The sequence below is a fragment of the Ahaetulla prasina genome, chromosome 12, assembly GCF_028640845.1.
Source record: "Ahaetulla prasina isolate Xishuangbanna chromosome 12, ASM2864084v1, whole genome shotgun sequence".
NCBI classification, from domain to species: domain Eukaryota; kingdom Metazoa; phylum Chordata; class Lepidosauria; order Squamata; family Colubridae; genus Ahaetulla; species Ahaetulla prasina.
Genome location: NC_080550.1, coordinates 8,824,778 through 8,846,386, shown reverse-complemented (window position 1 = coordinate 8,846,386; position 21,609 = coordinate 8,824,778). Strand labels below are relative to the sequence as shown.

Here is a 21,609-nt window from a genome sequence, read left to right as displayed (position 1 = left end):
AGGAATAGGAATAGGAATAGGAATAGGAATAGAATAGAATAGAATAGAATAGAATAGAATAGAATAGAATAGAATAGAATAGAATAGAATAGCCGAGTTGCAAGGGACCTTGGAGGTCTTCTAGTCCAACATTCTGCTTACGCAAGAAACCCTACACTGCTTTAGACAAATGATTATCCAACCTCTTTTTAAAAACTTCCAATGTTGGAGCATTCACAATTCTGGAGGCAAGTTGTTCCACTGATTAATTGTTCTAACTGTCAGGAAATTTCTCCTTAGTTCTAAGTTGCTTCTCTCCTTGATCAGTTTCCACCCATTGCTTTTTGTCCTGCCCTCAGGTGCCTTGGAGAATAGCTTGACTCCCTCTTCTTTGTGGCAACCCCTGAGATATTGGAACACTGCTATCATGTCTCCCCTGGTCCTTCTTTTCATTAAACTAGACATACCCAGTTCTTCATATGCTTTAGCCTCCAGTCCCCTAATCGCCTTTGTTGCTCTTCTCTGCACTCTTTCTAGAGTTTCCAAATCTTTTTTACGTTGTAAAAAAATTTAAATTAGCATCCTGGTGTCTCTCATTTGTTGACTTCTGTAGGATTGCTTCATGCAGGATGGCTAAACCCATCAGGGAAATCCACTGTGATTTTTACTTAGTCCAAACCAAACCAGAATTCTTTATTTATCCTCTAAATCAGAATTGGAGCTGAGGTTTTGGTTCACAATTCTGGTACTTGTTAGAGAACAAACAATTAGCATCGAAGTTAAAAATAAAGCTTGGAGACTGAAAATAAGATGTGCTTCTCTCTTTTCCCGCTCTAGATTGCTTGTGATAGTATCAGTTACGCTATTCAGGTTATGCTTACACCATCTGGTATTTATGCATGTTCAGCCTTCCCTCCAGTTTCTAAGATTGCCACCCCCATGGGTTGGTTGAAATACCACGTAAGGTTGTGTTTAAACAGGTTTGTTTGGTTTGTTTGAGTAAGCCTCCAAATTCAGGAACGTGGGCTAGAATTTGCATCGCCTTGTTTTGGAAGGGTCTCCTCAAACGATCCTTTGCTATATGTGATAAAGCTACAAGATTGCTGCAAATAAAGAGTTAACTGGCCCTGTATTGTAAGAAGGAGAAGGTAGAAAGCTAAAACTTAGAAGAGAGAAGAACAAGAAAAGGCAGTTGGCAGGGGAAGAGGAAATGGAATATAAATAGGCAATATATAAGTTTGTGGTAAAGGAGTCCATCCTCCTTCCGCAAATAAATTTTGTTTTATGGATGTAGACGGAAATGATTTACATCCTGCAATAACCATTCAGATCTGAAGCTGCTACGGCAGTGAACTTGTTCTCAACGTAAAAGAGAGATAAAGTGGTACCTTATTATTTTTTTTTAATAAGATACTACACCACTAGCAGCAGAAAGCAAGACAGTCAACTCTAGCTTTATAATTTCGGGGTGGCATCAGTGAGATTTTTAAAGAACATTTATGCTCCAAATAAACCTAGACCTTAGGCCATTTCTTATCATGGAAATCTGGGTCTGCCATGTTGTAGAACGACACCTAACCATCAATTGCATGGACGGTCTTGATTTTAGCACCCATGTGCTTTTGAATATTATTCTCCTGCAGTAGTAGGGGGGGAAAAAACCCAGCACAATCATATCCTGTTCTAGTCTACTGAACATCAGCTGATTGACTGCTGTCAGAAGCTGGAATAAATGGACTTCTGGACTTAAGACCAACAAGACGTCTGGTTTAATCATACCAGGATGTTATTAAACCAAGCATGGAACGGGAAAAAGGATGTACAAGGTTCATAAACTTGATGTCCAAATATACCCAGGAGTTGCCTATGGCCTCTTATGTTATCAGTGGTCCTTTTCAATGCATTTCCTAAGATGACAAAGCACGAACAATGAACTTTGTCTTACATTGACCGTAAACTACTTAGGGCTGTAAAGCAGTATGAAGTGGCATATAAGTCTAAGCGATATTAAGGAAAAATAACAATACGTTTATTTTAAAAAAGCTGCTTGCCATTTATTTATTTATTTATTTATTTATTTATTTATTTATTTATTTTGTCGAATACATATTAAATAATATATATAAGTATAAGCATGAATTGAATACATAAATTAATACAACTAAAGGGAACTTTAGGACAGGGACGGTAGGCACGCTGGGGCTCTTATGCACGCCCCTTACAGACCTCTTAGGAATGGGGTGAGGTCAACAGTAGACAGTCTTAGATTAAAGTTTTGGGGATTTTGGGATGAGACCACAGAGTCTGGTAGTGCATTCCAGGCATTAACCACTCTGTTACTGAAGTCATGTTTCCTGCAGTCGAGATTGGAGCGGTTCACTTTAAGTTTGAATCTACTGTGTGCTCGTGTATTGTTAGTTGTATTACAATATTTGCTTTTAACCGTTTCCTCGCTTTTTCCTCACATTTTTTCCCCTCACATTGGAAAAACACATTCTTAGCATTTATGTGTGGCTGCCTTTGTCCTTTATAAAAAGTGCCCTGTGCAACAATTTCAGCTGTTATGCCTTTTTCATAAAGTCATAATCATTCAGGGATATTGAAAACAGCTTTAGGAAAGGAGGAGAATATGTGATGTGTAAGTACCATGTTACTAATGCCTGCCTTAAGGACCGATCCTCAAACATTTTAAGTGATCTGCATAAAAGAGAAGGTTGGAACGGCTGATCGGTATTGTGTCCTCAGTGGCTAAGACGCTGAGCTTGTCGATCGAAAGGTCGACAAGTTCGAATCCCTAGTGCTGCGTAATGGAGTGAGTTCCCGTGACTTGTCCCAGCTTCTGCCAACCTAGCAGTTCGAAAGCATGTAAAAAATGCAAGTAGAAAAATAGGGACCACTTTTGGTGGGAAGGTAACAGCATTCCGTGCACCTTTGGTGTTGAGTCATGCTGGCCACATGACCACGGAGACGTCTTTGGCCAGCGCTGGCTCTTTGGCTTTGAAACGGAGATGAGCACCACCCCCTAGAGTCGGGAACGACTAGCACATATGTGCGAGGGCAACCTTTACCTTTACCTAGTTGCGTTGGGTTCTACAAAGCTTGGATTCGCTGCATTAACAGCTTTTCTTTTCTTCCCTTCAGGGTATCAAAAAGCCTTTCACAGAAGTCATCAAGGCCAACATTGGTGATGCTCACGCCATGGGACAGCAGCCCATCACCTTCCTTCGACAGGTAGGAAGACCCTGCTGGAGTAAGACTAGCCTTTAAGAAAGACAACTGAAGTCATAAGATTATCCCAAAGTAGACAGCCGTGTCCGATTTCTCCAAACTGGAAATTAAAGCGAGGAAGGGGGAAAAAATTCAAGCTGCTCACCTGGATTGTTTTTTTTTTTTAAGAGATACCATCCAGATAGCAACACACTTGTGGGTTGTACCTGAAAAACAAGCACCATGCCATGCTACCTTTGAAATAATAACATTATTGACAATAACAGTACAGATAGTTCTCGACTTACGACCACAATACAGCCTAAAATACCCCTGGCTAAGCAAGGCAGTACTAAGTGGGTTTTGTCCCATTGTACAACCTTTTTGCCACGGTTCTTAACCGAACCGCTGCCGTTGTTAACCGAATCATGCGGTCATTAAGTGAATCGGGTTTCCCCCTCCCCCCCCATTTAACTTTGCCTGCCCAAAGGCAGCTGGGAAGGTTATACGTAGCGATCACCTGACTCCTAAGAACAGTGCAACTGCCATAAATACAGGCCAGTTGCCAAGCACCTGAATTTTGATCGCATGATCAAGGGGGCTGCTACAACAGTCGCAAGGGCGAAAAAAGTCCATTTTTTTCAGGGCCATTGTTGTGGCTTCAAACGGTCCCTAAACGAAGAGTTGTAAGTCAAGGACTTCCTGTAGAGCGAGATGGGAATCGTTTGATAGATTGCTTTAATAGTTGGGTATAAATCTGTGTTCTGTGGAATTTATCTCTTTCCGTGTGTGGTTGTTTTTTTTTTTGTGGGGGGCCATGTAGGTGGTGGCCCTTTGCACTTATCCCAACCTACTGGACAGCCCCAGTTTCCCAGAAGACTCCAAGAAGAGGGCAAGACGGATCTTACAAGGCTGTGGAGGCAACAGCTTAGGTACTTCGATCACTTTTTCACATCAGCTCCTGGCCGTCTCTGTTGGCGGTCATTCTGGACTGTGAAGTTGGAGGAACAGGAGGCCTGACTTCTGTTCGATAGAAACTCTCTCTTTGGCCTAGATGCAGCTCAGGGGTGAAATCTAAAAATTTTCCCTACCGGTTCTGTGGGCGTGGCTTAATTGGTGGGCGTGGCTTGGTGGTCAGATGGCTTGGTGGGCGTGGCCAATAACAATAAATAATAAAAATAATAAACAAAGTGTAAAAAAACAATAAGAGGTACCAAAAACCAACTTTCACACTTTACACACACACACAACATGACACAACTGACTCACACACAATGTAAAAGCAGCTGCTTTTACACTTCACACTTCACATAGCCACAAAAAGCTCAAAAATCAACTTTCACACTTTACACACACACAACACAACACAACTGACTCACACACAATGTAAAAGCAGCTGCACTTCACACTTCACACTTCACACATCCACAAAAAGCTCAAAAACCAACTTTCACACTTTACACACACACAGCTAACACACACACACACACAAAATATGCCACATACAGCTTTCTGAGATTTTGTGTGTTTGTGTAGTTAGAGTGAAACACTACAGAAACACACCAAATCTCAGAAAGCTGCACAAATATTTTATTTTATTTTATTTTATTGTGGACTTCAAATCCCAGAGTTCCTCAGCCAGCAAAGCCAGCCAGTTGATCACCGAGGAAATAGATTAGCTGAGTGATTGATTCTGTCTGGCTGAAATTGAAACTGCTTTCGGGCTGTGGCCATGCGTTCATCAGTAATCAGGTAAGTTCCTTAGAATCTCTACTCTTACTTGTAGAAAACATGTTTTCTACAAGTAAGAGTACAAGTAAGGTTCTGCTGTTTTTTACTTTTAAAAGCCTATTTCTGCTGAAGCAAAACCGGCTTTTAAAAGTAAAAAAAAAAAACCTCTGCAGATGGTGCGGCTCAGCAGAGGCGGCGGGGGGGTGGGGGAGGCGCCAGGGATTTTTGCTACCAGTCCTCTGAACCAGCAGCCGCCATCGCTACTGGATCGCGCGATCCCGTCCGATCCGGGAGCATTTCACCCCTGATGCAGCTTGAAAATAACCTGATATTTAATTGATAATTATTCAGTACAGTAGTCCTCTTTTGTTTTCTTCCGTTTTCCTACCTATTTTACCTTTTTTTCTCCCCCCCCCTTTCTTTTCACCTTGCAGTTGTTTCATTTCTTATTGCTTGTGACACGATGAACAAATTTGGATACGATCCCTCAGCTAAATAATTTGCATGCCGTTCTGGGGAATTCTGGGAGTTGAAGTCCTCACGTCTTAAATTGGCCAAGCTAAGGGATCGTATCCAAATTGGTTTATCGTGTCGCGAGGTTGAGAAACAATGCTAGAGAGTGATGCTTTATGCTCATCATTATCAACATCAATTCAAGATGTTCCAGGGCTATTGGGTCTAGAAAAGAGTTAAGCTGGAATAATTTACTGTCAGAAATATTTAGAAATTTTCCAGTGGAAATGTCTTGCAGTTTAACATTAAGCACAAATGAAATATACCTTTCCAATCTCAAACTGGAAAACTAAATGCTAACTGAGATGAATGAGAGGAGCAACAAAGCCAGTCTATCTGAGCCACTTTTTCCATCTAGTCATTTACCCAGTTCCTTATGTTCACACATATTTTTCTAAGTTTCCTTAATAACATTTAAAACTCTAAAACTAGTTCAACTTGATATATAAGGAAGTAAAATTGGGCAACACTGATACAATATGTACGTGCTGAGGTATGTGGCGTCTTCATGTCTGAGAAACAAGTCCTTTTTAAAAAAAATTCTTTGCCTGCAAGGTTGAGCCTCCTGGGATTATTGGAGATACTTTGATCAATGCATCTTGACATTGATCACCCTGATATCAACAACAACAACAACAAAACCATGTAACTATTTTGATTTGAGAAAAGGATGTCATTGCGCTTTGTCATTATGGCAGGGCCATTCGTCTTTGGTGAATCTCTCTGCAGTCTTGAGTGTTTTTTTAAAAAAATCATTCCAAATACATTCCAAAATTCCGCGATCCAGACAGCATCAGAGAGTGCGTAGAAAAGTTGGAACATAAAAAAAAAGAATATCTCTGTGGCTCTGGTTTTTTTAAAAAAGCACCTTACAAGATATAATTGAACCATAAATCAGAACGTCAGCTTTCTTCAAATTGTTACTCAAAGCTCTCCTGGTCCTTGTGTGTCCTGAATATATTTTTATTCTGATTGTTGTTTTGTGCTCTCACCAAGAGGAGTGTGGGAGAACTGTGACTGTGAGGGTTCTTAGTGCTCTTGAATTTGGTGGTTTTCGTGCAGACATTTCATTACCAAACTAGGCAATATCATCAGTGCTCACGATGAACAATGTTTGTGCACTGAGCCTCAATTTGAAGTGACAAATGTACTGCTTGATCTATTTTGGTTTCAAGGTGGAGACAGAACGGCAAAGGGAAATCTGCCCCAGATTTAATCTTTAGTCTCTCTGAATATGTTAATTGATGAAAGAGTTTAACTATCTGATGGGCAGAAGTTACAGATAGACGGTTATGTGTGACCTAGGCCCAAGTAGTTATTACCAGCCACAATCAGTCCTAAACAAACATTTTATCAGAACAGCTGAGAATTACTTCATTCTCAGCTTAGTGCAAATTAATTCCAAAACAAATCCTTCAGAAAAAGTTCTTCGGCTTTATCACAAACCTTTATCTTCTTTGGCACCCTGCCAAAGGCTTTTCTTGGCAAAGCGCCACGAAGTTCAGAAACAAGAGAAGCCAACAAGAAACAATTGTAGTAACGCTTTTCTACAAAAAGCCCAAGAGTCGTTCTGCTCTTTTAAGCCTTATGGGAGGGGCCAATCATCTCCTGGCCTTACTCCCGAATCGTCCTTTTTGCTTTAGCTGCTCTTGCCTTCTGGCAGCCCTTCGCATGCATGTATTAGGAACAGGCTCCTCCTGTTCTCTGCCTCTCTGCTATCCACCTCTGGAGGCTCAGGAGTCCACGCATCACTCCCAGATGGCCCTGGCCCCATCTCTGCCTCCGACACAGAGCCCTCATCTGGGCCTTCCCCTGACTCCAGGACTGGCCCATTGTCCTCCTCAGCTTCCTTACTGTCCTCTTTACTGTCCAGGCTGCTGGTGGACAACAACAAGTTAGGAAACTTCTTAGAAGAAACTCAATACATCTTTCGTGGGGTTCGGTCCAGAGGCTGACATTTTCCTTTCTTTCACAGGTTCATACAGCGCCAGCCAAGGAGTCAATTGCATCCGTGAAGATGTAGCGGCATACATTGAACGGCGAGATGGCGGTGTCCCCGCAGATCCCGAGAACATCTACTTGACCACGGGAGCAAGCGACGGCATTGCTGTAGGTGGCATTGGGGGCATCTTCTGATGTGAGGTTCCTCGTGTTTGGGACCAAGCATCCAGGTTTATTCAAACTGCATGAAAGAACAAGAAAAGAAATGCTCAACCTAGTTTGTTGAGGGTAGAAATCTCTTTCTCGTCTGGTCTCAACATTTCCTCCTCTCCTTTGTTTTGGCTGTAAAATTCTGGCTGTAAAGATCATCCAGACCACCAGGGGTCTCCAACCTTGGCAACTTTAAGACTTGTGGACTTCAACTCCCAGAATTCCTCAGCCAGCTGGCTAAGGAATTCTGGGAGTTGAAGTCCACAAGTCTTAAAGTTGCCAAGGTTGGAGTCCCCTGGTCCAGAATAGACTACAGTTCTGGATGAATGTCTGGAGAAAATCCATTTTTTCCCCCTCCACGGTTGGGTTAGAGGTAATTTTCAACTTACAACCAGTTGCTTAACAATTTGAAGTTATGTTAACGTACAGCTAGTTCTCGACTTACAACAGTTTTCATGCACCTGTCTTTTTTGCTACCTTAAACAAAAAAAAATAGCATGATTAAAATGCCATCACCTGGCCCAGTTTGGTATTGCAGGTAGTCCTCAACTACCTGCAATAGTTCATTTCAATACGACAGTTTATTTAGTGACACTTCAAAGATAGAACGGCAATGAAAAAAGTGACTTACGACCGTTTTAAACACAACCGTTGCAGCATCCCCATGGTCACGTGATCAAAATTCAGACGCTTGGTAATTGACTCCTATTTATGATGGTGGCAGTATCCCTGGGTCACGGGATCCCCTTTTGCGACCTTCTGATCAGCAAGATCAATGGGGAATCCAGATTCATTTAACAACCGTGTCACTAACTTAACACATGCAATGAGTCGCTTAACAACTCTGGCAAGAAAAGGCATGAAATGGGGCGAGCTCGCTTAACAAATGTTTCAATTAGCAAACATAAATTTTGGGCTTGATTGTGGTCGTAACTCGAGGACTACCTATCCAGTATTTCTGGATCAGCAGTTCTACTGATCCAGCCTTTTCAGAAGCTTCTTGAAGTTCTTTTCTGGTGGTTTGTTTTTTCTAACACCAAAAGATAGTTACTGTATTCTTCGGAGTATAAGACACACCTTTTTCCCCAAAAAAAGAGGGTGAAAATCTGTGTCTTATATTCCGAATGTAGCCCCATTCAGCTTCTCAAACGGAGGTTTGAGAGGCTGAAAAAAGCATCGGAAACGAAGCTTCAGAAAAAAAGCCTCCACACAGAGCTTTAGAAAAAAAGCCCCCAAACAGAGCTTCAGAAAAGAAGCTCCCAAACAGAGCTTCAGAAGCTATTTTTCTGAAGCTGTTTTAGAGGTTCTCAGAGGCATTTAAAAAAAAGTTTCTTCTGAAACAGTTTTAGAAGTTTCAGAGGCAGAAAAAAAGCAAAAAAATAATAATAAATAAATCAAGGCACAGAGCTCAGAACCAAGGAACCTGTTGCTAAAATTCACCTCTGGAACAGCTGATTGGGGGTATTCCAGGAGGTGGATCCACCTGCCAATCAGCTTTTTTGTTATTTTCCTCCCCAAAAACTAAGCTGCATCTTATACTCTGGTGCGGCTTATACTCCAAAAAATACGATATGTATGTTTAATGCAGTTCGAGGAGCAAAGAAAATTCTAATCCAAGTTATCTCTCCTCAATCTTCCAGACCACTCTCAAGATCCTCGTCTCTGGAGGAGGGAGATCCCGAACCGGAGTGATGATCCCCATTCCTCAGTATCCTTTATATTCCGCTGCCATTTCCGAATTGGATGCCATCCAGGTTAACTACTACCTGGACGAAGAGAACTGCTGGGCCCTAGATGTGAACGAATTACGCCGTTCCTTATACGAAGCCAAAGCGTATTCTAATCCCAAGGTTCTTTGCATCATTAACCCTGGAAACCCCACAGGTGTGCAAAACTTCTACAGTTCTGCTCTTCATATTTTTCTGTGTCATTTCTCTATGGCCCGGTCATAGTAAATCATGATGTCTGTGTACGAGCAGTCCTCGAGTTACGACCATTGCTCAGTCAACGTTCAACAATGCTGAAAAACGGTGGTCTTTAGAATTCTAGTCATACCAGCATCTCTGCAGTCATGTGATTGTGTGCAACTGCCTGTCGTGTCCCACTCCTCCGCTGACGGCCGGGTCAGGGAAATCCGAATCAGGTGTGCCTCTGCAGCTCTGCCAAAGTCCTAGCAAAGTCCTCAGGGCAGGCAGGAGACCAGAAAGTGACTTCAGCAAGATATGTTTAGACTTTGCCTGACTCAGAGAATGCCAAAAAGCAGATCCTTTATATAGGCCATGGGGTGTGGCTCCATGACTCAGCACTTATCCAGGCCTGCCCCTCCCTTCCTTCTGTTGCCTCCGCCTATCAAGTCTTCTGACGTGAGGGTCACTCCAGTCGGCAGCTGTTGGTAATTGACCTCCCTCAGGCTCACATGCTGTGGAGGAGGGGGAGGGGTCTAGTTGCTCCGTTTGCCTGGGCATGGAGCCAGAGCTGGGGGCTGGAGGTATTTCTTCCTCTTCAGCCTGTCCGGGCATGGAGCCAGGGCTGGGGCCGGGAGGCATACTAGAACATTCCTCCGTGTTCGGAAGCAGATAAGAAGATCCCGGCTGAGGTGAGATTGGACGAGACACAACACTGCCTCACGCTTACAAGCAATTACTTGTTTGCCATTTGCTACCTTTCCCGCTGGCTTCCCCAGAAAGTAATTGGGAAAGCTGGCAGGAAAAGTCACAAGTCTCCCCCACCTATGCACTTTTTTCCAACCATTCTGCGCTTGTGCTGGCCATTTGCACACACACCGCTCAAACCCTCTCCGAGCCTCGCCACATCTCCTCCGCGTCTTTCCCAACCCTCACCATGCGTCCCTTGTGCATCCCCTCACGCCGTCCCCCTTGCCCATCTTGCTATGCATCCCTCACAGCCTTGTGCACCCTTGTACACCCTCCCTGACCCTCACACCTAAAGCGAAGACAGTTGTTCTTTTGTGCTGGAATGAAGAAATGACTGACGTAACCTCTGTGTCAAGGTTCCAGAAACCTTCTGCAAAAAAAAACTCAGAAGCCATTGTTTTTCAGAGTTCTTTACTAGCATGAGGAAACTGGCACACGAGTGAAATTCCAAAACTGAATTTCCGGATTCTTTTCCCAGTTATACAGACCCCAAGAGTCCCACCCCCCTGACCCCTTTGATGGTCACATGGTCCCACGTTCTTCCAGTTCATTCAAATATCTTCTTGCCACTCTTCCTGCAGATGTGAACACCATCCGACCTTGACCGCTTGAAGAATGTTACCATACCCCTAAGCCCCCCTTCTTCCCCTCAGGGGAAAAATGTGGCAGCGTCTGGAACCCTAAAGTCTAGTATGGTTTCCAGGCCTGACACTCTGTTTCGTTAGAACGGAGGGCTGCTTTGAATCTCTTTTCCTATTTCTTCTTGAATTTTAGGTCAAGTTCAAAACAGAAAATGTATTGAAGAGGTGATACACTTTGCCTGCGAAGAGAAGCTGTTTCTTCTGGCTGACGAGGTAATGAAAATATTCTGCCTTGGAGACAGCAACATGTTTGGAAATTGGAGAGCAGGTATTGCTGTGATGTTCTCACAAAATGGCCATGAGGATCTGTGGGGCCGATCACAAAACTTTCAGATACTAAAAGTCAGATTGATACATTATTTGTCTCAGAGGTGGGTTTCAGCAGGTTCTGACCAGTTCTGGGGAACCGATAGCGGAAATTTTGATTAGTTCGGAAAACCGAACTAGTAAAAATTCTGACTGGCCCCGCCCCAATCTATTCTCTGTCCCAGCTGATCGGGAGGAAATGGGGATTTTGCAGTAACCTTCCCCTGGAGTGGGGCGGGAATGGAGATTTTACAATATTCTTTCCCTGGAGTGGGATGGGAATGGAGATTTTACAGCATCCTTCCCCTCCCATGCCCACCAAACCATGGCCAAACCATGCCATGCCCACCAAGCCATGCCCACAAAACCGGTAGTAAAAAATTTTGAAACCCGCCACTGATTTGTCCAATCATGAAACATATGGAGGGCCTATTCCTGGGCCTTCCCTACGTTTCATGATCACTCTTGAAGAGCTGTGGTGGCGCAGTAGATTAGAATGCAGGATTGCAGTCTGCCCATTGCCTGGAGTTCGATCCTGACCGGCTCAAGGTAGACTCAGCCTTCCATCCTTCTGAGGTCGGTAAAATGAGGACCCGGATTGTTGGGGACAAGAGGCGGACTCTGTAAACCGCTTAGAGAGGGCTGCGAAGCACTGTAAAGCAGTATATAAGTCCAAGTGCTATTGCCATTCTTAGAAAATGAAAAATGTGGGTTTGCCTGAGTAAAGACACTCATGGAACTCAGGATGATATTAGAGTTTGGGACTTTCTATGGAGCACATAGGGACGCGGTAGCTCAGGGGCTAGGACGTTGAGCTTGTCGATCGAAAGCTCGGCAGCTCGGCGGTTTGAATCCCTAGTGCTGCCGCGTAACAGGGGTGAGCTCCCATTACTTGTCCCAGCTTCTGCCAACCTAGCAGTTGGAAAGCACGTGAAAAAGGCAAGTAGAAAAATAGGGACCACCTTTGGTGGGAAGGTAACAGCGTTCCGTGCGCCTTTGGCGTTGAGTCATGCTGGCCACATGACCATGGAGACGTCTTCAGACAGCGCTGGCTCTTCAGCTTTAAAACAGAGATGAGCACCGCCCCCTAGAGTCGGGAACGACTAGCACGTGTGTGCGAGGGGAACCTTTACCTTTACCTTATGCAGCACAGCAATGTTTGTGTTTATGTTAAAAGAACTTTTAAAATAAAAAAAAATCAGAAACGAACTCTGCTGGGTGTAAAGAGAGGATTCCATGACCTAAAGAACATCAAGAGCTCTAGATTCTTCCTTGCCGAGTCCTAAAAAGTGACATTGCTTTTTTGAAAGTCCCTCCACTATGAATGGTCACTCAGTGACTATTCGAAGTTGTTACAGTCTCCCTGAAAGATACTTATAACCTGGTTCCAAAGGGCGAGGCCTCCAGGGGTCGGCTGCTGGGGGTTTGCAGGGGTTCGGGAGAACCTCTAGCTAAGATTCTGTGCAGTTTGGAGAAGCCCCAAATCCCACTCCTGGCTGGCCCCGCCCACCCCTGCCAGGAGTCCCCACGCGGCCCGTTTTGGATGCAGGTAAGTGCAGGGCACACGCAGAGGCTCGGGGAGGGAGTTCCTACCGGAAGTTTGGGAAGGCCGGAAATGGGCCTCCAGAGGGTCTCCGGAACCCGGGGAGGGCAAAAAGCCTTCCCCCCCCATGGTGCAGGAGGCCGACTAGGCCACGCCCATCATGGCCACGCCCACCCAGCAACCAGGCAGAGAACCCCTTGCAAAAATTTTTGAAGCCCACCGCTGGAGGCCTCCCCTGCGGTCATATGTCCACATTGGGTACGCTGAATAACTGACCCACATTTATGGCGTTAGACCCACATTTATGGCATCCCACGGTCATGTGACCATAATTTACAACGTCGTTGCTGAAACTCAGCATTTAGTTGCCCCAAAGCGAACAATGGGTTCAGGTAATAGGCATGGCGGTTCGCTTACCATTCGCTGCAAAAGCAAGGTCCATAAAATTGCATGGGTCCCGTGTTGACCAGATTTGGATAGGCTTCCTTATGGACATAAGTCGAGGACCGCCTGAAATTCTGTCTTTTCTGGGGTCCAGGTGTATCAAGACAACGTCTATTCGGAGAACTGCCAGTTCCACTCCTTCAAAAAAATCCTTTACGAGATGGGACCCGATTACTGGAATAACGTCGAACTCGCTTCTTTTCATTCCACTTCCAAGGGCTACATGGGCGAGTAAGTTTCAACAACCGAGGATGGAATTGTGGCTATGCAGTATCCGTTTACTTAAGTGTTTTTTCTATCAGGGCAACCTGGTGTAGACCCAACTATGGGATGGAGCATTCTGCTTCTGCTTTCGCCTTTCAGCCCCAATCCAGGGGCCTTCGCAGGCAGTCGCTTTCACCACAAACTATTTTTGTGTTGAACTTATATTTGTTTCCTTGTCGGTAAATATAAATTTAATCCATTTACTGAAAATCACTTGCTGTGGCTTCTCCGGGATGGTCAAAAAAAGTCAGGGCCTCGCTTCTTTTGTATAAAAGGGGTGTGGCTTGAATTGCACAGGTGTGGCATTTGATTTTTTTTTAATAGTTACTATTACAAAACAAGTGGTATCTTTTATTATTTGGGCACAGTAGTACGAATGGAATGGAATGGAATGGAATGGAATGGAATGGAATGGAATGGAATGGAATAGAATAGAATAGAATAGAATAGAATAGAATAGAATAGAATAGAATAGAATAGAATAGAATAGAATAGAATAGAATAGAATTTTTTATTGGCCAAGAGTGATTGGACACACATGGAATTTGTCTTGGTGCATAAGCTCTCAGTGTACATAAAAGAAAAGATACCTTCATCAAAGTACAACACTTACAGCACTTAATGACAGTCATAGGGTACAATAAGCAATTAGGAAACAATCAATATAAATTGTAAGGATACAAGCAACAAAGTTACAGTCATACAGTCACAAGTGGGAGGAGATGGGTGATGGGAACGATGAGAAGATTAATAGTAGTGCAAACTTAGTAAATTGTTTGACAGTGTTGAGGGAATTGTTTAGCACAGTGATGGCGTTCGGGAAGAAACTGTTCTTGTGTCTAGTTGTTCTGGTGTGCAGTGCTCTATAGCGTTGTTTTGAGGGTGGGAGTTTTTGTCCAGGATGTGAGGGATCTGTAAATATTTTCACAGCCCTCTTTTTGACTCATGCAGTATACAGGTCCTCAACGGAAGGCAGGTTGGTAGCCATTGTTTTTTCTGCAGTTCTAATTATCCTCTGAAGTCTGTGTCTATCTTGTTGGGTTGCGGAACCAAACCAGACAGTTATATAGGTGCAGATGACAGACTCAGTAATTCCTATATGTAGAGTGTTGACTGGAGATTATTAATACTCTGATGATTCAGATAACTTAAACCTTAATGATAAAAAAAAAAGTTTATGTCCATATTAACTCTGATTTTTTTTTAACTTTCTGCCGCAATGCATAACCCTGGTTTATATGCCAACCTAGTCCACCAAACAGCTGCCTTTCCCTTTCTCAGAAGATTAAAATAGGATGCTGCATTAGTTGCAGACTTTATAGGTTGCCTTTCTGCCACTGCGAGAATTTCATGCTAGTTTTTCTCTCACCGCCGGTTTCCCCCCCCCCCCTCTCTCCTTTGCTTCTCTTTTCTCTTCCTGCGGCTTCTGCCTGATTTTTCAGGTGCGGCTACCGAGGAGGCTACATGGAGGTGATAAACCTGCATCCAGAAATTAAAGGGCAGCTAGTTAAGCTCCTCTCTGTCCGTCTGTGCCCGCCCGTCTCTGGTCAAGCTGCTATGGATGTCGTGGTGAACCCTCCCGTTCCCGGAGAAGAATCCTACGCCCAGTTCATTAAGGTTTGTTCATGTTGTTTGTGACGTCCTTTCATTTTTTTTTTATCCTTCTTAAAGCCACCAGAAGCTCGTGAATCTCCAGCAGCCAGAAGAGATGAGAATGAAAACAGGTGCTCAAAGAAACACCCAAGACAAAAAAAAAATCACAGTTTTGATTGGTCCAGTTTAAGGATTCGTCTGGGATCCATTTTCCTAAAGCAGAATTTCCTTTCCTTTTTCAAACATCGATTTAAAAAAGAAAGTAGCTGATCTTCCATTCGTCCAACCTGCCTCCATCTGGTGGTGCCTTTTCAAATTTGACTTTGAACTTACCGTATTTTTCAGAGTATAAGATGCACCGGAGTATAAGACGTACCTTAGTTTTTGGGGAGGAAAATAAGAAAAAAGCTGATTGGCAGGTGGGTCAGCCTCCTGGAACACCCCCAATCAGCTGTTCCCAGAGGTGAATTTTAGCAACAGGTTCTTCTTGTGCCTTGCTTTTTTTTTTTTCTTCGCTTTTTTTCCTGCCTCTGAAACTCTATTTCAGAAAAAACGTTTTTCTGCCTCTGAAAGCCTTCAAAACAGAGCTTCAGAAAAAAAGCCTCTGAAACTGTGTTTGGGGGTTTCTTTTCTGAAGCTCCATTGGGTTGTTTTTTTTAAAGCTCCGTTTGTGGCTTTTTTTTCTAAGCTCTGTTTGGGGCTTTTTTTCTGAAGCTCCGTTTGGGAGCTTCTTTTCTCAAGCTTCTTTTCTGATGCTTTTTTCAGCCTTTGAAACTTCCGTTTGAGAAGCTGGGCAGGGCTACATTCGGAGTATATGAGTAGATTTTCACTCTGTTTTTTTGGGGAGGGGGGAAAAGGTGCATCTTATACTCTGAAAAACACCGTAACTCTAATTGTTTCCAACCAGCAGGGGAGGATGTCAGACTGAGAATGTGTACGTTGTCTCAAGGGATAGGTGTGTTTAAACACACCGATAACAATGTTTTCGGTGATAGTTTCTGGATTTATACTTGAATATGATTAGGTTGGACTGTAACTAATTTACATCCCTGGCTGGGTTCACACAGGAACCCAGATAATATTTGACAGAAACAGTGCATAACAAAACTTGTCAGTAATAGTAACAGAGTTGGAAGGGAACTTGGAGGTCATCTAGTCCAACCCCCTGCTCATGTACTAGGGATTCGAACTGCCAACCTTTCTGATCGACAAGCACAAGTGTCTTAGCCACTGAGCTGCCTTAAGAACTGAAGATAACTGAAGAATCAAGTCAAGTGTATACCGGGCAATTTTAAGTTACAAAGGACTATCACAGTTGGCTATTTCCTCCTTGCAGGAATAATTTTTTTGCTTATTCGCTCGTTTCTTCTGTCCATGATTTCTTTAGCTGGTGAGATACAAGATGCTCTTTTAAGAAGCTGCCTTCTGTTCTCCAGCCAAGGAAATGCACATTATGGGGATGATGGAAGTTCAGATGTAGGGTATTCGATGCTCTCTGAGCCCGGTGGTTTTCTTGCAGACGTGTTTCATTGCCCAACTAGGCAACATCATCAGTGCTCGTAGGGAGTGGGGTCTGCTATCATTTTACATGCTAAAAATTAGATGGAGGGAAGTTGAGATGGTGAGTGGACGGTGCCGAGAAACTTGAAGGATGGATCGTCTAAGACAGTGGTTCTCAACCTTTATAGTGCTGTGACCCCTTTAATACAATTCCCCATGATGTGATGACCCCTTTAATACAATTCCCCACGATGTGGCAACCCCAACCGTAAAATTATTTTCGTTTTGAATTTATCGCGCCTGAAGCCGTATTGGCTAGCAATCTGAACTGCTTGCGATTGCCTTGAGGACGGAGGCATTAAAGCGGAGACTCCTCCCCTATTAAGTTTATCGTGCCTGAAGCCAGATTAGGCTAGCGATTGGGAGTGATTGCAGCGGGCTTGAGAGGGAGACATCAGAGCAAAGATTTCTCTCTTTTTTTAATTCATTGCGCCTGAAGCCGAATTCAGCTAGCAATTTGAAGAGCCTTCAGCTTGCTTGTGGAGTCAACCATTGGAGCGCGATTCTTCGACTCGCAAGTTATACTTCCCATATTTCCGATGGTCTTAGGCGACCCCTGGCAAATTGTCATTCGACCCCCAATGGGGTCCCAACCCACAGGTTGAGAACCGCTGGTCTAAGAAATAAAGTGAGAGCTGTAAAATAGTGCCAGCTGGTTTGAACTGCCCAGTTGAAGGGTCCCCTGTGTGACTATTCTTTCACTTTTCCTGACAACGCAGGAAAAAGAGTCGGTCTTAAACAACCTTGCCATGAAAGCCAAACTAACCGAAGACTTGTTCAATCAAGTGCCGGGGCTCCACTGCAACCCACTTCAAGGGGCCATGTATGCCTTCCCACGAATCTTTATCCCTGCCAAGGCCATTGAACTAGCAAAGGTGAGAATGTCTTGCTACTCTACAAGAAGAAATGTCACCGCCGCTGAATCCCACGGGAGCTGCTCTCTTGCTTTAGGTCCGTGATGGTGAACATACGGCACGTGTGCCACAACTGGCACACAGAGCCCTCTCTGCGGGCACGTGAGCCGTCGCCCAACTCAGCTCCACTGGGCATGCGCGCGCCTCCTGCTAGCCTGATTTTCAGGATGTCCTGGGGGTGGGGCGCACGGAGAGATGCATGCGCACGGGGGTCGTGCGTATGCAGGGAGGCAGGGGTCACGCGCATGCGGGGGGGGCAGGGGCAGAGTGCGGGGGAGGCTGCAGGGAGGCCCAAAATGGGGGGGGTCGCACATGCATGTGCAGGGCAGGGTAAGAGTGGGGGGGGTGTCATGTGTGCATACGCGGGGGGTGGGGTGAACGGGGAGGTCATGTGTGCTTGCATACAGGGATATCCTATCCTATCCTATCCTATCCTATCCCATTCCATTCCATATCCTATTCTATTCAGAATCCTATTCTGTCCTGTCCTGTCCTGTCCTGTCCTATCCTATCCTATCCTATCCTATCCTATCCTATCCTATCCCATTCCATTCCATATCCTATTCTATTCAGAATCCTATTCTGTCCTGTCCTATCCTATCCTATCCGATCCTATCCTATCCTATCCTATCCTGTCCTGTTCTGTCCTATCCCATCCCATTCCATATCCTATCCCATTCCATATCCTATTCTATTCAGAATCCTATTCTATTGAATTCTATTCTATTCTATTCTGTCCTGTCCTGCCCTGTCCTGTCCTGTCCTGTCCTGCCCTATCCTATCCTATCCTATTCCATTCCATATCCTATTCTATTCAGAATCCTATCCTATCCTATCCTATCCTATCCCATTCCATATCCTATTCTATTCAGAATCCTATTCTATTGAATTCTATTCTATTCTATTCTATTCTATTCTATTCTGTCCGGTCCGGTCCGGTCCGGTCCGGTCCTATCCTATCCTATCCTATCCTATCCTATCCTATCCTATCCTATCCTATCCTATCCTATCCTATTCTATTCAGAATCCTATCCTATTCTATTCTATTCTATTCTATTCTATTCTATTCTATTTTATTCTATTCTATTCTATTCTATTCTATTCTTGAACATGAGAACATTCAGATTTATTTAACCGTTATTTAAGCGCAGCTTTCAGAAGCAAGTAGAGCAATTTGAAAGGACTGTGATTAGTAATTATCTCCATTTAACTTCCAATTACTCCAGGCCCATCAAATGGCTCCCGACATGTTCTACTGTATGAAACTTTTAGAAGAAACTGGAATTTGTGTTGTACCTGGAAGCGGGTTTGGCCAAAGAGAAGGAACTTATCACTTTAGGTAGGTCTGACCTTACAGATTGCTCTTGTCCAGGTTTACGCTGAAATTCTTCCCTTGTAATTTCCCCAAAATATTTATTAATTACCCCTTCTTTTTCCTTCTAGGATGACGATTCTCCCACAAGCAGAGAAACTAAAGATCTTATTGAAGAAAGTGAAAGATTTCCATATAAAATTTCTGGAGGAATATTCTTAAAATAAAGACTTTTTTTTTTTCAAGACTGTATCTTTGAAAGTGTATTCAAGCGGCGAGAGAGAGAGAAATACGCTTTTTAGAGGGGGCTGTCTTTTTTTTTTTAATCAAATTTCTGACAGAATTACAATTACTGGAGCTTCCGTTTGATAGAAAAGACTAGTAAAATACTGGAACAAACTTACGAAAACAAGATACGGGAAAATGTGTTCAAAGAATGAGTAACGCAATCATTGGTTGCAAAGTGGGATGTTGCAAAATTTGCCTTTGTCCCCACAGCATGAAAGCCAAATCTCTTCCATGCTTTTCTTTAAAAATAGAAGACACCACAGTGCCCCTTTCTATCAAACCAATTCAGAAAACTACAGTGGTACAGGTAAACTAAAGGCACAGATGAGTTATTTTGAACTCTTCTGGTTAGAAATTTTTTTGCAAAAAGAAGTATTAATATCTCCTGTTTCGGGATCAAATAAGAGGCTCAAGATTTTGTTCCGACAATCGGAGACTGAATTGAGTGCCTTTCGAATTCCTGGCGAGGTTGCCTCCCCATGTAAAATGGGACATTTGTCTTCTTTGATAAGAAGAAAGCTCAGTTCATCAGTTTACAAGCATGGCTGAAAAATAAAGGAGGGGAACTAGATTATAACAATTCTTCCATTCCTACTTAATTTTAGCCAGCCGTTTCCAAGCTAGAAATATATCGAGTTTAAGCTTCCTTTGGCCATGATGAGTATGAGGTCTTAAGAAATTGGAAAGCGAGGAGCAACTTGGCTACAGTCGTCTGAATAAGAACATTTTGGAAATAAATGCCTGGTTATTTTGGATAAAATACCCAAACCAAACGAAGAAGAAGGCCTTGTTGGGGTATTGGATTTGTTGTGACCCAGGCCCCAGTAGGTAGTAGGAAACTCAGTCAGTGTAAAAACAAACAAACTATATTCAAACAGCTGAGAATTATTTCATTCTCAATATAGTTCAACTAAATTAAAGCAAATTCCTCCCAACACAAATTCCTCAGTCCTATCACCAACCTTGGTCCAATTAGGCAAATGGCCAAAGACCTTTGTTGGCAAAAGTTCAGAAGACACTGATATAAAATAAATGCAAGAAGACGAAGCTATCAACGTTGTTTTCTGGCAAACAGCCCAAAAGCCGTTGCTGGTCTTTTAAGCCTTATGGGAGGGGCCAATCATCTCTTGGCCCTACTTCCGAGTCATCGTCTTTGCTTGAGCTACTCTTGCCTTCTGGCAGCTCTTTTCATGCGTGCATTAGGAACAGCCTCCTCCTGTTCTTCTGCCTCACTACTGTCAGTCTCTGGAGGCTCTGGAGTCCGCACCTCACTCCCTGATGGTCCTGGCTCCACCTCAGCCTCCGACATAGAGCCCTCATCCAGGCCTTCTCCAGCCTCCAGGACGGGCCCATGCTCTTCCTCAGCCTCATCGCTGTCTGACTCCGTTGCCAGCTCCGCAGGCTGCTGGCGGACCACAACAGGATTATATCTTTGCATGGTAAACACAAGTTGATAACAGAAGAACATTTGCTCATAAAAACCTTTGGTTTTCTTGATCGCTGTTCTTTATGAAAAGGTTTCTGATCGTTCTTGAATCATCATAAATAGGCCAACATAAATAAGATTTGAGCAATAAGAAAGGGCCCAATTTGATGTTGTCTCCCTAAATATTCAGATGCTTTCAGAACTGTCACTCAAATTTAAATAACTATTAAACTGGGACTTGGCTTGGAAATTTGGTCTGCTTCAAACTGTGTTTCTAGTTGTCGAATTTCAACTGCTCAGAACAGTGGTGAAATCCAAATTTTTTTACTACCGGTTCTCTGGGCATGGCTTGGTGGGCATGGTGTGGCTTGGTGGGCGTGGCAGGGGAAGGATATTGCAAAATCCCCTTTCCCTCCCTATTCCTGGGGATGGATACTGCAAAATCCCCATTCCCTCCCCATTCCTGGGGGAAGGATATTGCAAAATCCCCATTCCCTCCCCACTGCTGGGGGAAGGATATTGCAAAATCCCCATTCCCTCCCCACTCCTGGGGGAAGGATATTGCAACATCTCCATTCCCACCCCTCTGGGGCCAGCCAGAGGTGGTATTTGGCAGTTCTCCGAACTACTCAAAATTTCCGCTACCGGTTCTCCAGAACCTGCTGGATTTCACCCCTGGCTCAGAAGCCATTCAGTCAAGTCTTCTGAATTGGGTAAATTTTTGATGTACTAAAAGGCTGATCTGTCAATAACCAGTTCTTGTTAGCAGTCCATAAAAACAAAGAATGGGACAGGATAGGAAAGAATGCTTTTCACATGACCAAATTAAATTTTGCTTCCTAGCTTGATCCATGTTTCACCCCTGGTGTCAAGCCTGTAATGAGATTCGACCCTTTTTCCCAAGGAAAAATTCACATGGAGTTTCGTTGAATTCCAGAAGAAGAAAAGATTGAATGCCCTCATCTTAGTGAGTTCATTAAGGTGGCATCTCCAAGCATAGTTTGAGCTTTTTTTCCCAGACTGCTTCCCCGAAGGGCTAATGGCTCTTTCCCAGATAAGACTGAAATAGCCATTAGCTGTGTT

General features: G+C 43.7%; 1 protein-coding gene across 2 annotated transcripts in view; it reads left to right on the top strand.

Annotated features, from left to right (window-relative positions):
- Positions 1–19,057, top strand: part of GPT2 (glutamic--pyruvic transaminase 2) — a 32,351-nt gene extending 13,294 nt beyond the window's left edge. For both annotated transcript variants that reach the window (XM_058154776.1, XM_058154774.1), the window contains exons 3-12: positions 3,121–3,210; positions 4,010–4,118; positions 7,406–7,539; positions 9,222–9,465; positions 11,010–11,089; positions 13,264–13,400; positions 14,876–15,050; positions 17,306–17,461; positions 18,727–18,839; positions 18,944–19,057. In XM_058154776.1, the coding sequence (XP_058010759.1) occupies positions 3,121–3,210; positions 4,010–4,118; positions 7,406–7,539; positions 9,222–9,465; positions 11,010–11,089; positions 13,264–13,400; positions 14,876–15,050; positions 17,306–17,461; positions 18,727–18,839; positions 18,944–19,034 (1,329 nt within the window). In that variant the 3' untranslated portion in view covers positions 19,035–19,057. The remainder of the gene's footprint in view (positions 1–3,120; positions 3,211–4,009; positions 4,119–7,405; positions 7,540–9,221; positions 9,466–11,009; positions 11,090–13,263; positions 13,401–14,875; positions 15,051–17,305; positions 17,462–18,726; positions 18,840–18,943) is intronic.
- Positions 19,058–21,609: the final 2,552 nt, after the last annotated feature.